This window comes from Scyliorhinus torazame, chromosome 17 (assembly GCF_047496885.1).
Source record: "Scyliorhinus torazame isolate Kashiwa2021f chromosome 17, sScyTor2.1, whole genome shotgun sequence".
NCBI classification, from domain to species: Eukaryota; Metazoa; Chordata; class Chondrichthyes; order Carcharhiniformes; family Scyliorhinidae; genus Scyliorhinus; species Scyliorhinus torazame.
Window position 1 is genome coordinate 181,863,142 of NC_092723.1, and position 13,285 is coordinate 181,876,426.

Consider the following 13,285-nt stretch of genomic DNA (forward strand, 5'->3'; position numbering starts at 1 on the left):
CCCTATCCTCTGATCCATAGCTCTGGTTCCCATCCCCCTGCCAAACTAGTTTAAACCCTCCCGAAGAGCTCTAGCAAACCTCCTATCCAGGATATTGGTGCCCCTCCAGTTTAGGTGCAATCCGCCCTTCATGTACAGGTCCCACCTTCCCCAGAAGACATCCCAATGATCCACATATCTGAAGCCTTCCTTCCTGCACCAGCCCTGTAGCCACGTGTTCAGCTGCACTCACTCTCTATCTAAAAGATAAATGCCTTTCTAAAGTATAAAGGGATTCGGGGATATGGTGTACGGGCCGGAGAGTGGAGCTGAGTCCACAAAGATCAGCCATGATCTCATTAAATGGCGGAGCAGGCTCGAGGGGCCAGATGGCCTACTCCTGTTCCTAGTTCTTATGTTCTTATGTTCCTTGCCGCACTTGCACGTGGCACCGGTAGCAATCCTGAGATCACTACTCTGCTTGTCCTGCTCTTTAGCTTCCAACCTAACTCCCTAAAATCACTTTTTAGATCCTCGTCCCTTTTCTTGGCTATGTCGTTGGTGCCTATGAGCACCACGACTTCTGGTTGCTCCCCCTCCCCCTTAAGAATCCTTTAGACTCGATCCGAGACATCCTGGCCCTGGCACCTGGGAGGCAACATAACTTCCGGGAGTCTCGCTCGCGACCACAGAATCTCCTATCTATTCCCCTAACCATTGAGTCTCCTATCACTATTGCTTTTCTATTCTCCCCCCCTTCCCTTCTGAGCCCCAGAGCCAGACTCAGTGCCAGAGACCTGGCCGCTAGGGCCTTCCCCCGGAAGGTCATCCCCCCCAACAGCATCCAAAACGGTATACTTGTTTTGAAGGGGAACGGCCACGAGGGATCCCTGCATTGTCTGCCTGTTTGTTTTCCTTCCCGTGACTGTAACCCAGCTACCCGTCCTTTACCTTGGGTGTGGCTACCTTCCTGTAACTCGTTATTACCCCCTCTGCCTCCCGGATGATCCGAAGTTCATCCAGCTCCAGCTCCAGTTCCCTCACACGGTCTCTGAGGAGCTGGAGTTGGGTGCACTTCCCACAGGTATAGTCAGCGGGGACACCGGTGGTATCCCTCACCACCCACATCCTACAGGAGGAGCATACAACTGCCCTAGCCTCCATCCCCTCTTACCTTACAGAATGTAGCTGCCATGTGGACCAACTGGAACTCCGCCTTCCCAGTCAGCTGCACTCTCTGTAAACTCTGTAAACTCCCGGCTCCCTTCTCGCTCTTTGTGGAAATGAAATGAAAGGAGCACCTTACTCCCTCCTCACCTAACTCCCTCAGTCACCAAACTCTCACTATAGCACTCAAATACACCCAAATTCAGCACTCCCTCAGTCACCAAACTCTCAGTATAGCACTCAAATTTACCCAAATTCAGTACTCAGTGCAAACAAAGTCTGCACTGTAGCTGGCTCACCTTTATACTGTGACTCTAGCCTCTGAAAACTGGCCTAATCCAATTAACTAATTAACAAGCTCCAGCTGCAAGTAGCTACAAGTAGAACATTTGTTTAAAGCTGATTGAAAATTCACCTTCTTCTAAACCAAACAGCAGCTTTTAAGTTAATTAACTAAATAAAAGAAAGACTAGACTTTAGATAAAAATGAACACTTAATATCCCTCAGTCACCAAACTCTCACTATTGCACTCAAATGCACCCAAATTCAGCACTCAGTGCAAACCTCCGGTTTCCTCCGGCTTCTCCGGTTTCCACCACAGCCCAAAGACGTGCAGATTAAGTGGATTGGCCGTGATAAATTTTCCTTAGTGTCCAAAGATTAGAAGGGGTTACAGGGTTATGCTGATAAGGCGGGGGAATAGGCCTGGATGGGTGTTCCTTCTGAGGGTCGGTGCAGAGTCTGTGGGTTGAATGGCCTCCTTCTGCACTGTACGGATTCTATAGACTCGTGGATTTTGCAAACTAGGGTAATATTTGTAAAAGTGCATCTGAGTTTCATCATGGGTTGATTTTGGGTTGAGGTGGATCCTCCTGTCTGAATTCACAGATACATTTTTAATATTGGGATAGTTCTGTACATACCTGGTAAAACCATTCTACCAGGTAGCAAAGTGAAAAATACTTTAGTTGTTTAGAACCAAGTCACAAATTGCGCCCTTGTCTAGTTTTATATTTTATACATTTTTTATACTTGATATATTTTTTTAAGTAATGTTATTAAAAGCTGGGGTAAGATGCATACAGACAGTGGGCTGGATTTTCCGTTTCTGAGGCTACATGCAAGGATCTGTGGCGTTTTGCGTGAAAAAAGGCGGCAGCGCCCCCTCCCCAATCCTGTGACCAGTGAGGGGCTAGAGGCCGCGCTGAGTAAAGTTCCCGGCCTCCACAAAATAAACGGCCGGAGAATGGCCGGGTCCGTGGCCACTCATGCGCTCGGCGCCAACCTGCAGCGGTCGCGCCGTAAAACACGGCGCCGGCCGTACGCGGACCCGACCTGCCAGGCAGTGCCCCACCTGGCCACCCCCTACCAGTCCCCGCAGCCCTCTCGGAATCCCCCCCCCCCCCCCCCCCCCCCCCGGGCCGGCACCACGGCTCCCACCTGATGTGGCGGCGTTGGACCCAGTCTGCAGCTACCACGCCAGGTTCCCGACCACTGAGACCACACGTCAACCGCGCGGTTGGGAACTTGGCCCATCGCGCGCAGAGCATCAGGTGGGGGCCTTCGGGTGATGCACTGAGGCCGTCCCAACGGCGTGCGTCGTGCGTTGCCATGACGCCGTTTCAGAGGGGGCAGAGCATACAAATAGATACAATATAGAATTCTATGTGAATTGCAAAAAGATGGGTTCTTGTCCGGCATCCTAACAAAAAATTGGGGTCTGCCCAGGATTTAAAAAGTGTAATTCCTTGTTTGCTTTGGGACTATTGAATTTAAAGGCAGCGTGTGTGAGGAGCTGCTGTTCCCTGGTTTTGATGCTCTGTCAGTTTAATCGGAAGTGACTTGTAAGATGGTTCTTTCAGAGGCATCTGGGGTGTCGAAGAAATAACCCCGGGGTTCACACAACAAATCTTTTGGAATTCGTGGACAAGTTGCAATTACCTGCAGGGGTGAGATAAGTGGAGATAATTAATGCGATAGCTCAGCAGTTAGATTTGGAAGAGATGCCAGATACGCAGCCTGAATTGTGGCAAGAAAGTTTGGAATTAGCTAAGATACATAGAATTTATAGAATTCACAGTGCAGAAGGAGGCCATTCGGCCCATCGAGTCTGCACCGGCCCTTGGAAAGAGCACCCCACTTAAGCCCACACCTCCACCCTATCCCCGTAACCCAGTAACCCCACCTAACCTTTTTGGACAGCTAGGGGCAATTTATCATGGCCAATCCACCTAACCTGCACATCTTTGGAGTGTGGGAGGAAACCGGAGCACCCGGAGTAAACCCACGCACACACGGGGAGAACGTGCAGACTCCGCACAGACAGTGACCCAAGCCGGAATCGAACCTGGGACCCTGCAGCTGTGAAGCAACTGTGCTAACCACTGTGCTGCCTTGCTGCCCATTGGCTACATTGGATACAACTGCAAATTAAAAAATTACAACATACTAAAGACATGAGACTGCTTGAATTAGAAGCGAAAGACAATGATACAGAGACCATGGCAGAAGCAAAAGAAAAAGAGGGCAGAGAGAGAAAGAGCGGACAGAGAGAGAGAAAGAGCAGGCAGTGAGAAAGAGCAGGAAGAGAGAGAAAGAGCAGGAAGAGAGAGAGAATGAGCAGGCAGAGAGAGAGAAAGAGCAGGCAGAGAGAGAGAAAGAGCAGGCAGAGAGAGAGAAAGAGCAGGCAGAGAGAGAGACAGAGCAGGACGGGAGCGAAAGAGCAGGAAGAGAGAGAGAAACAGCGGGCAGGGAGAGAGAAAGAATGAGCAGAGAGAGAAAAAGAGAGGGATGAGGGAGAAAGCGAGAGAGGCAATGGCAAGAGAAAAGAGTAAAAAGAGAGTGAATTTGAACTTCAGAAAAAACAAAACAAAACTTTTGGAATTGGCAAAAGAGAGGGAGTTGGGAAGGCATAGAGTTAAAGTAACTAAAAAATTGAATTGGCCAAAAACCCATGTGGGTATTGTTTGTTCAATCAAAATTAGTCGGTAGAGTTAGTGAAGTGTTTGCATCATTGTCAGAGGAGGTATCTTGGGATTATGATGAGGTGAGAAAAGCCATTTGAAATGAATATGAATTAGTACCAGAAGTCCTTCCTAAGATGAGAAGTGGGAATCAGTATTTGTTGACTATAATGGATGTGTCTGCTAGATTTCCAGAGACCATTCCAATATGAAATATTACGGCTAAGAGAGTTGTAGAGGAGTTACTACATTTTTAAAAACCAGATACAAACTACCAAAAGGATCAAATTTTATGTTGCAGCTATTCAGGGAAGTTATGGATAGCTTAAGAGTAAAGCAAATTAAATGAATCGCGTATCACCCAGAATTGCAGGGAGCGTTAGAAAGGTGGCACCAAACTTTAAAGACCATATTGAGGGCATATAGTCAGGATTATCCAGAGGATTGGGATAAAGGAATTCCATTTGTACTATCTGAAGTCAGGGGTGTACTTAATGAATCAACTAAATTCAGTCCGTTCGAATTGATTTTTGATCATTCGGGAAAAGGACCATTTAAATTGATGAAGGAGAAATTGGTGAGTCAGAATTCTGAGACTGCATTTTTGGACTATATGTCAAACTAGGTAGAGATTAATAAGGTTAGTGAGTTGGCTAGAAAGAATTTAAAATTATCACAGCATGTGATGAAAAGAGGCAGATAAGAAAGCAAAAACTTGTGATTTTGTTAGTGGGGAGGAAGTATTAGTGTTATTACCAGTGGTAGGTGAACCACTAAAAGCAAGATTTAGTGGGCCTTGTCAAATTGAAAGGAAATTGAGTGAGATGAATTATTTGATAATAACGCCAGACAGAAGGAAATCTCAAAGAATGTGTCATTTTAATATGCTCAAAAGATATTTTGTTAGAGAAGGAAAAAACTAGGAGATGTTAGTCATTGTAACTCAGGGAGAAGAGATAAATCCAGATGATTCTGAATATGACATTTCTCAAATTTGAATGGACAATGTGGCGGTAATAAGAAATTTGGATAAATTATTGCGTTATCTTCCGGAGGAAAATCAGAATGACCTGAAAGAGTTATTCTAGTCACATGGAGCTATATGTGGGAACAAACTAGGAAGTGCTATTCCAATTAAGCAACATTCATATGGACTGAATCCACTCAAATTGGCACAGGTTCAAAACGAGATTCAAAGCATGCTTAAGAATGATACCATTGAAGTGAGTTGCAGTGATTGGAGCTCACCTATTGTGATGGTACCAAAACCAGATGGAATGCGACAATTGTGTGTGGACTACAGTAAAGTCAATGCAGTAACAAAGTCAGATTTGTATCGTTTTGCTCATTTGTAAGACTGTATCAAAAAGGTGGGATGAGAACATTTTCATTACCAAACTTGACTTACTTAAAGGATATTGGCAAGAACCTTTATCAGGAAGTAAGGAAGAAGTTTCAATTTTTGTCACGCCAAATGGTCTGTACCAGTTTAAAGTTATACTCTTTATAATGAAGAATGCACCAGCAACATTCCAAAGGCTAACCAATAAGGTCATTCTGGACTAAAGAATTGTGCAGTGTACATAGACGATCAGTTAAATGTGGAAAGAGCAATTGGAACATTGTTCAATTGACTGCAAGAGGCTGGCTTGGTGGTAAACTTGACAAAAAGTGAGTATGCAAAAGCTCATGTCACATCCTTGGGTTATACCGTTGGACATGGTCAGATGGTCCCACAGAACGTGAAAACGAAACGTATTGGGGAGTTCCCACAACCGTCAATGAGAAGAGAAGTTAGAAGGTTTCTGGGCATGAGTGGTATCTACAGAGACTTTGTGCCAAAATGTGGCAGTGTGGTTGCTCCGCTGACTGACCTTTTGAAATAGAATAGGAAATTTCATTGGCTGTCAGAATGTCAGGAGGTATTTGATAATCTGAAAACTGTAACAGTTTTGGCGACAACAACTTATAACAAACAATTTAAAGTGCCATTGATGGAAGTGATGTGGGCATTGATGCTGTACTATTACAAGAAGATGACAAAGGTAGAGGAAGACCAGTTGGTTATTTTTCAGAAAACTAAACAAAAGAAGTATATGTCTATTGAAAAGGAAACATTGAGTTTGGTATTGGCGGTGCAACATTTTGACATTTATGTTGCTAACAATTCATCAGAGACAATTGTTTATACAGACCATTAATCCATTGAAGTTTCTGGAGGAGTTTGAATATCATAATGCAAGACTGTTCAGGTGGAATTTATTGCTACAACCATTTAACTTGGAAAATCATACATGTAGCAGGAAGAGGAAAGATAATTGCAGATGGTTTATTATCACAACTTTGAAATGTGAGAAGTCTGGAATTTTTAAAGTTGGGGAAGAAAGACTGGAATGTACTATACTGATGCGTGAATATGATGAGATATGAATCTTGTAGTGTGTTAGTAGTGTTTAGACCATAAGACCATAAGGAATAGGACCAGGAGTAGGCCATTCGGCCCCTTGAGCCTACTCCGCCATTCAGTAGGATCATGGCTGCTCTGACATTGCTCATGTCCACTTTCCTGCCCTTTCCTCATAACCCTTGATTCCCTTACTGATCAAGAATCTATCTATCTCAGCCTTAAGTACGCACATGGACTCTGCCCCTATAGCTCTCTGAGGCAAGGAGTTCCAATCGTTTGAGAGAAGAAATTTCTCCTCATCTCAGTCTTAAATTGGCACCTCTTTATTCTGAGATTATGTCCTCTGGTCTTGGACTCTCCCATGATGGGAAACACCCTCTCGGCAGCAATAAGTAGGATTTAAAGTTGAAAAGCTTTGGAAAATGAAGCTATCTTTTCACATTGATAGTGCATTGTTTTAAGGAGGGAGGTGTGATGAATATAAGAAATTGTCATATTTTATATTTTGTTTTTTGCAGTAATGTTATTAAAACCTGGTTAAGATGCATACAGAGAGTATGACTGCTAGGGTGGTGATTCAGGTGTCATAAATGTGAGGTATTCATCGATTTGCAGGTGAAGTGTTCTGCTAATAGATCTTGTAAATCATTTACTTGTCCACAGATAGCTAGCTAATGGAATATTTTGGTTTGAAGGACCACTGGGGTGTAGATCATTTATGAGGGGCATTGTGTTTGGGGCTGGCTAAACAAGTCAAGGGAACTAAGGGCATTCAAATGGTCATTGGATAGACATATGGACGATAAGGGAATAGTGTAGATGGGCTTTAGAGTGGTTTCACAGGTATGTAATGTTCTATGTTCTATAACTTGTAAAGAGAGACAAAAGAATGCCTTATGATTTGGGTAAAGATGATGTAGTTAATGGGAGGAGCCAGGTCTGCCTGAAGAGTCGGTAGGTCTAGAATTCTAATCTGAACAGAGGTGTTTGTTTGGTCCTGAAAGGTGTTCTCTCCAAAGATTCTACACAGAGAAAAGCAAGTAAAACCCTGGGTGTTAACTTTATTCATGAGTGATATTTTATATATTTTGGTTTACTTAATTGGAAGAGAGTGGCAGGTTTAGGAAGTAAGTTAAGTTTTCGTCTTTTACTTAACTGTTGTAACTGTTATCTGTAAAGCTATTTCTTTGTTGCTAATATGATTAATTCTGTGATTGAATTAAAGTTTGTTTAAACATAAAAGATACCTATTGGTCAGTGTTCTCACTCCTGTGGGGCAGCGACATTTCCTCACAGTTTTACAAGTTGAAAGTAGTTGGGTTCTCATTTGGGATCCTAACAATAAATTACAACTCAAAACTGTACTTCCAAATTAGAAACAGTAAAATTCAAGTTGTTAGCCCCCAATTTGTCTGGACATTTTGAAGTCACTTTTGTCCTCTACCTGACAGGGCGATTCACTCGTCATTTGAATATAATCTCCATTGATTCCTTTGATGATGAAACCATGATGAAGATTTTTACTTCAATTACGGATTGGCATTTTGGAAAAGGATATGAACCCACCTTTCTACGGTAAGAATCAACAAAGTTCGGTTAAACAAAATCAAATCCGGGGGAATGGGATCTTCTACAAGCTTCTACACGTGGGCTGGTGACACCCAACTCATACACCCTTGTCAATCACTCCCTTGTTTCTGTGCTGTCAGACTGATATCCAATATTGGATAAGATGCAATTTCTTCAGCGAAGCATGGACTTCACCGCAGTCTCAGTTCACCTGCATTTGAAGCCCTCAACAATGCCTTTGGTAACTGTAGACTATCCCAACACATTCCTGGCTGGTTTCCCACATTCCGTCATCCACAAACCTGAGCTATTTCAAACTCAGCTTCCTGTGTCTTAACTTGCACCTTTCCCTAGCACCCCTGTGCTTGTTAACCCCAGTGTCTCCTGATCAAGCAATGTGTTGATTTTAAAACTCTCATCTTGTTTCTTGAATCCCTTCTTGGACTTGCCCTTCTGTATCTCTGAGTTTATTTAACCTCATAGCTCTCTGAGGTAACTGCATTCCTCAAATCCTGGCCTCTTGAGATTCCCTGGTTTTCATTGCTGCATCATTGTTGGCTGTGCCTTCAGATTTAAAAAAAAGTAGATTTAGAGTACGCAATTCATTTTTTCCAATTAAGGAGCAATTTAGCGTGGCCAATCCTCCTAGCCTGCACATCTTTGGGTTGTGGGGGCGAAACCCACGCAAACACGGGGAGAATGTGTAAACTCCACACGGACAGTGACCCAGAGCAGGGATCGAACCTGGGACCTCGGCGCCGTGAGGCAGCGGTGCTAACCACTAAGCCACCGTGCGGTCTTGCTGTGCCTTCAGTTGCCGTGGGTCCTACACTTCTCTGCCTCCCTTTTCCTTCTTTAATATACTAATTAAAAATCTACCTCTTTGACCAGGCTTTGGTCATCTGACCTAATATCACCTCCTGTAGCTTGGTGTCAAATTTTATTTCATAATACTCCTGTGAAGTGCGTAGAGGCATTATAGACATTAACTGTGCAACGAGTTGTTGATATTGGCTAGGAGCTTGAATTTAAAATCAAATTCTTCTATATTTTAGAATGGGCAAGATGATAGTCCAAGCTACCATGGCAGTTTATAAAGCTGCAATGGACAATTTTCTTCCAACTCCTTCCAAATCTCATTATATATTCAATCTGCGAGATTTCTCTCGAGTGATAAAAGGAGTGCTGTTGTGTCCGAACACGCATCTGAAGGTGGGTGATGAAACCTTTCTACAGTCTTCAAATGCCGTGCACATTATATCACTAGAACTGGACTTGAGGAAAGTCGTGTAAAGATACAGACACTATTATGTGAAGCAAAAGTCACCATATAGTTTGCCAGCCACTTACACAATTACAATTTAAAAATGTCCTTGAAAACTTCAATGACTCTAATTAAAATGGAGCGGTACCCCTAATTGAGGGGCAAGACTACTTAATTATAGGCTGAAGTGACAAAAAAAAGTGATACGACCACAGCAAATGTTACTTTGCTGAGCAAGCCAAACCCCAGAGGGAAACATGTCTTACTGATCATAACTTTTTTTTGTATTCTGAAAATGAGGAAAAATCTACTGATCCCAGGAGTATGGAATTCCAGTAATACTTTTAGGATTTTAAAAATTAAAGGATTAATTAACAAGAAGAAAATAAACCTTAAGCATTCACGATTAAAGTTAAAATAGTCTTATAAAACCTTTCCAAAAGAACACACTGGGTCAGAAGTCACAAGTAGACACCTTCCTGGAAACACTCCCTTGTAGATGTATTAGTATTGCCCAATATTTATCAATATTGCCCAAGGCAAAACTGCTGTCGCTTTAGTGAAGGCATACCACACAACCTTTGACTTTCTTCCACTCTGTGGAAATCCAAGAAGATTCAGAAACAAGACTATTTTCTGAAACAAAGACCTCCCTAGTTTCTGGATGGCTGCTTCAGATTTTCACATCTTCTCTCAGCACCGAGCTGGTCTCCCCCACACAGTCAACACAAACACAGCATCGTTCCTCAAATATCCTTTTCCCCATTAACCTCCAATTTCATTATCCTAAGCACCTCTTTGAACTCAACTTTTTTTAAATATAAAATTTTTCATAGTTCCCTATTTCCTCCCCTTTCAGGTCATATAAAATGTAATGACTTTTTCTTGTTCACTGATAAAACCATTATGTTGTAAAAGTCCTTTACTCCCCTTCAAAATTTAACAGATGGAAAAACAGGTCTCTATCTATCTCCTAATGCAAATTCCTAAACCTAACCTATTTATTTATGAATCCACTTCACCATGGCGTCTTATTACAAATGCAAGTATTTAGCACCTTCACGCCTTTGATCTCTCAACTCTCCCAGACAAGTTGTCTCAATTAACCTTTCCCTAGCTTAATTCATTCATTCCCCCGAAAATATTTTTACAAATAACACCCATCCTCACGAAAGTATGATGCCACATGCTGAAGGTGTTTCTTCCTTGGTAAATTCAATTGAAACACTTTGGGGAGAAAACTGAGGATCACAACCTGTTCTCAATTAAAATGTGCTTGTTTGGACAATGAATGGAATTGTCACAGTTGATTATCTTTTGTCAAGTAGGCCTAGTATTTAGCACAGCGTCGGACAAGATTTTCTACATTGGCAGATGCAGCAAAGGCTTCTTTTATATAACATATATAGCATTTATATAGCACTTTTCATAACCATTGGATGTCTTCCACAAACAACACTGTGATATTGACCAGATTATATGTTTTTGTGGCGCTGATTGAGAGAGAAATATTGGCCAAAGGTATTGAGGGTAACTCCCCTGTTTTTTCCCAAAATAATGCCATGAGATCTTTTACATCCGCCCAGCAGGCAGAAAGCTGGAGATACGTTTAATGTCTCCTCCGAAAGCTGGCACCTTGGGCAGTGCAGCTGTCCCCCCTCGCTACTATACTGGAGTGTCAGCCTCAATCCTTGTGCTGAGGCCCTCGGAGTACGACATGAACCTGGAATCTTGTGACTCCGAGGCTAAGCCACGTGGAATAGCTTGCAGTGGGTTATCTGCCTATCTGATGCCATAAGAACATGCCGGCTTTGAGGCAATATTAGTTTCTGTGCTTTACAAGGAGTCCTCCAGCAAGCACTTATTCTGCAAAGATCGGAACCCTTCAAGTATGACAGCTGTGTCATACACGACATGTTAAGTACTTCTACAGCAGGGCTTATCACGTGTACTACCGTTCTTCAATACTGAAGCTTTTTCCCTGAACGATTCTTGTGTACACTCATTAGTGAATTGCTTTAATTACACGCTGTGAATAATTTCCTTTTCCAGGATGCAGAAAAACTGATTCGTCTCTGGATTCACGAAGTTTATCGGGTTTTTTATGACAGATTGATTGAGGATGATGACAGACAGACATTCTTCAGCATAATTAAAGAAACCACATCAAGTTTCTTCAAACAGTCTGTCGATAAGGTAATTGCAACTTCTTCTTATCATTTTGATTCTTTAGCTGTTGAGAATTGTATTGGTTGTACTTGCGATACTAAACAAAGAGCAAGAACAGGGGATTGCATCACAGATTTCTGCTCATTTGTTATCCCTTCAGCTCATAATTGAATTTATTTTTAAAAAATATATATTTATTCAGATTTTTCAACAAATTTTCAACAAAACCTCCCCCCCCCCAACAAAAAGAAAGAAACAAGAACACAACAATCAGAAATTGTACATTGGATTTCCCCCATATACAATAAACCCCATATATTATTTAAAAACACAAATAGGGAAAACCCCCCCACCTTCACCCAAATGCCACCTCAAAAGAACAAAGAGAAACCTCGGGAGGACCATCATTTTGACCGACTGCACCCTACCCGCTAGTGAGAGTGGCAGCATATCTCATCTTTTAAAATCCTCCTCCATCTGCTCCACCAACCGCGTCAAATTGAGCTTGTGCAGGGCCCCCCAACTCCTAGCTACTTGGATCCCTCGGTACCGAAAGCTCCTTTCCGCCCTCTTCAGCGGTAGCTCGTCTATCCCCCTTCCCTGGTCCCCTGAATGCACCACAAAGAGCTCACTCTTCCCTATGTTGAGTTTATACCCCGAAAAATCCCCAAACTCCCGAAGGATCCGCATGACGTCCGCCATCCCCTCCACTGGATCCGCCACATACAACAACAGGTCGTCGGCATACAGCGACACCCGGTGTTCCTCTCCCCCCCGGACCAGTCCCCTCCATTTCCTGGACCCACTCAGTGCCATGGCCAGCGTCTCAATTGCCAGTGCAAACAACAAGGGGGATAAGGGGCACCCCTGCCTCGTCCCCTGGTACAGCCAAAAGTACTCCGACCTCCACCGGTTCGTAGCCACACTCCCCACTGGGGCTCAATATAGCAACCTGACCCAACTGATGAGCCCCTCCCCGAACCCAAACCTCCACAGCACCTCCCAAAGATACTCCCACTCCACCCGATCAAAGGCCTTCTCCGCGTCCATAGCTGCCACTACCTCCGCTTCCCCCTCCACCGGGGACATCATAATCACATTGAGAAGCCTCCGCACATTTGTATTTAGCTGCCTACCCTTCACAAATCCCGCCTGGTCCTCATGAATCACTCCGGGACATAGTCCTCAATTCTCGTAGCCAGCACCTTCGCCAGCAACTTAGCGTCAACATTGAGGAGCGAGATCGGTCTGTACGATCCACATTGCAATGGATCCTTGTCCCGCTTCAAGATCAGAGAAATCAGCACCCTGAACATTGTCGGGGGCAAGGTCCCCCCCTCCCTCGCCTTACTAAAAGTCCTCACTAGCAACGGGCCCAGCAGATCCACGTATTTCCTGTAGAATTCAACCGGGAACATCCAGCCCCGGGGCCTTCCCAGCCTGCATGCTCCCCAATCCTTTAACCAGTTCCTCCAGCCCAATCGGCACCCCCAAAACCAGCCACCTCTTCCTCCTCCACCCTCGGGAACCTCAGCTGATCGAGGAATCGTCGCATCCCCATCTCCCCCGCTGGGGGCTCAGACCTGTACAGATCCCCATAGAAGTCCCTAAATACCTCGTTTATTCTCACCGCACTCCGCACCGTATTCCCCCCTCTATCCTTAACACCACCAATCTCCCTCGCTGCCTCCCTCTTACGAAGCTGATGTGCCAGCATCCGACTCGCCTTCTCCCCATACTCATACATCGCCCCTGCGCTTTCCTCC

At 43.9% G+C, this 13,285-nt stretch overlaps 1 protein-coding gene across 2 annotated transcripts in view; it reads left to right on the top strand.

Moving 5' to 3' along the window:
- dnah3 (dynein axonemal heavy chain 3) overlaps positions 1-13,285 on the top strand; it is a 194,462-nt gene that overhangs the window by 134,986 nt on the left and 46,191 nt on the right. For both annotated transcript variants that reach the window (XM_072481778.1, XM_072481779.1), the window contains exons 43-45: positions 7,969-8,092; positions 9,142-9,298; positions 11,403-11,546. In XM_072481778.1, the coding sequence (XP_072337879.1) occupies positions 7,969-8,092; positions 9,142-9,298; positions 11,403-11,546 (425 nt within the window). The remainder of the gene's footprint in view (positions 1-7,968; positions 8,093-9,141; positions 9,299-11,402; positions 11,547-13,285) is intronic.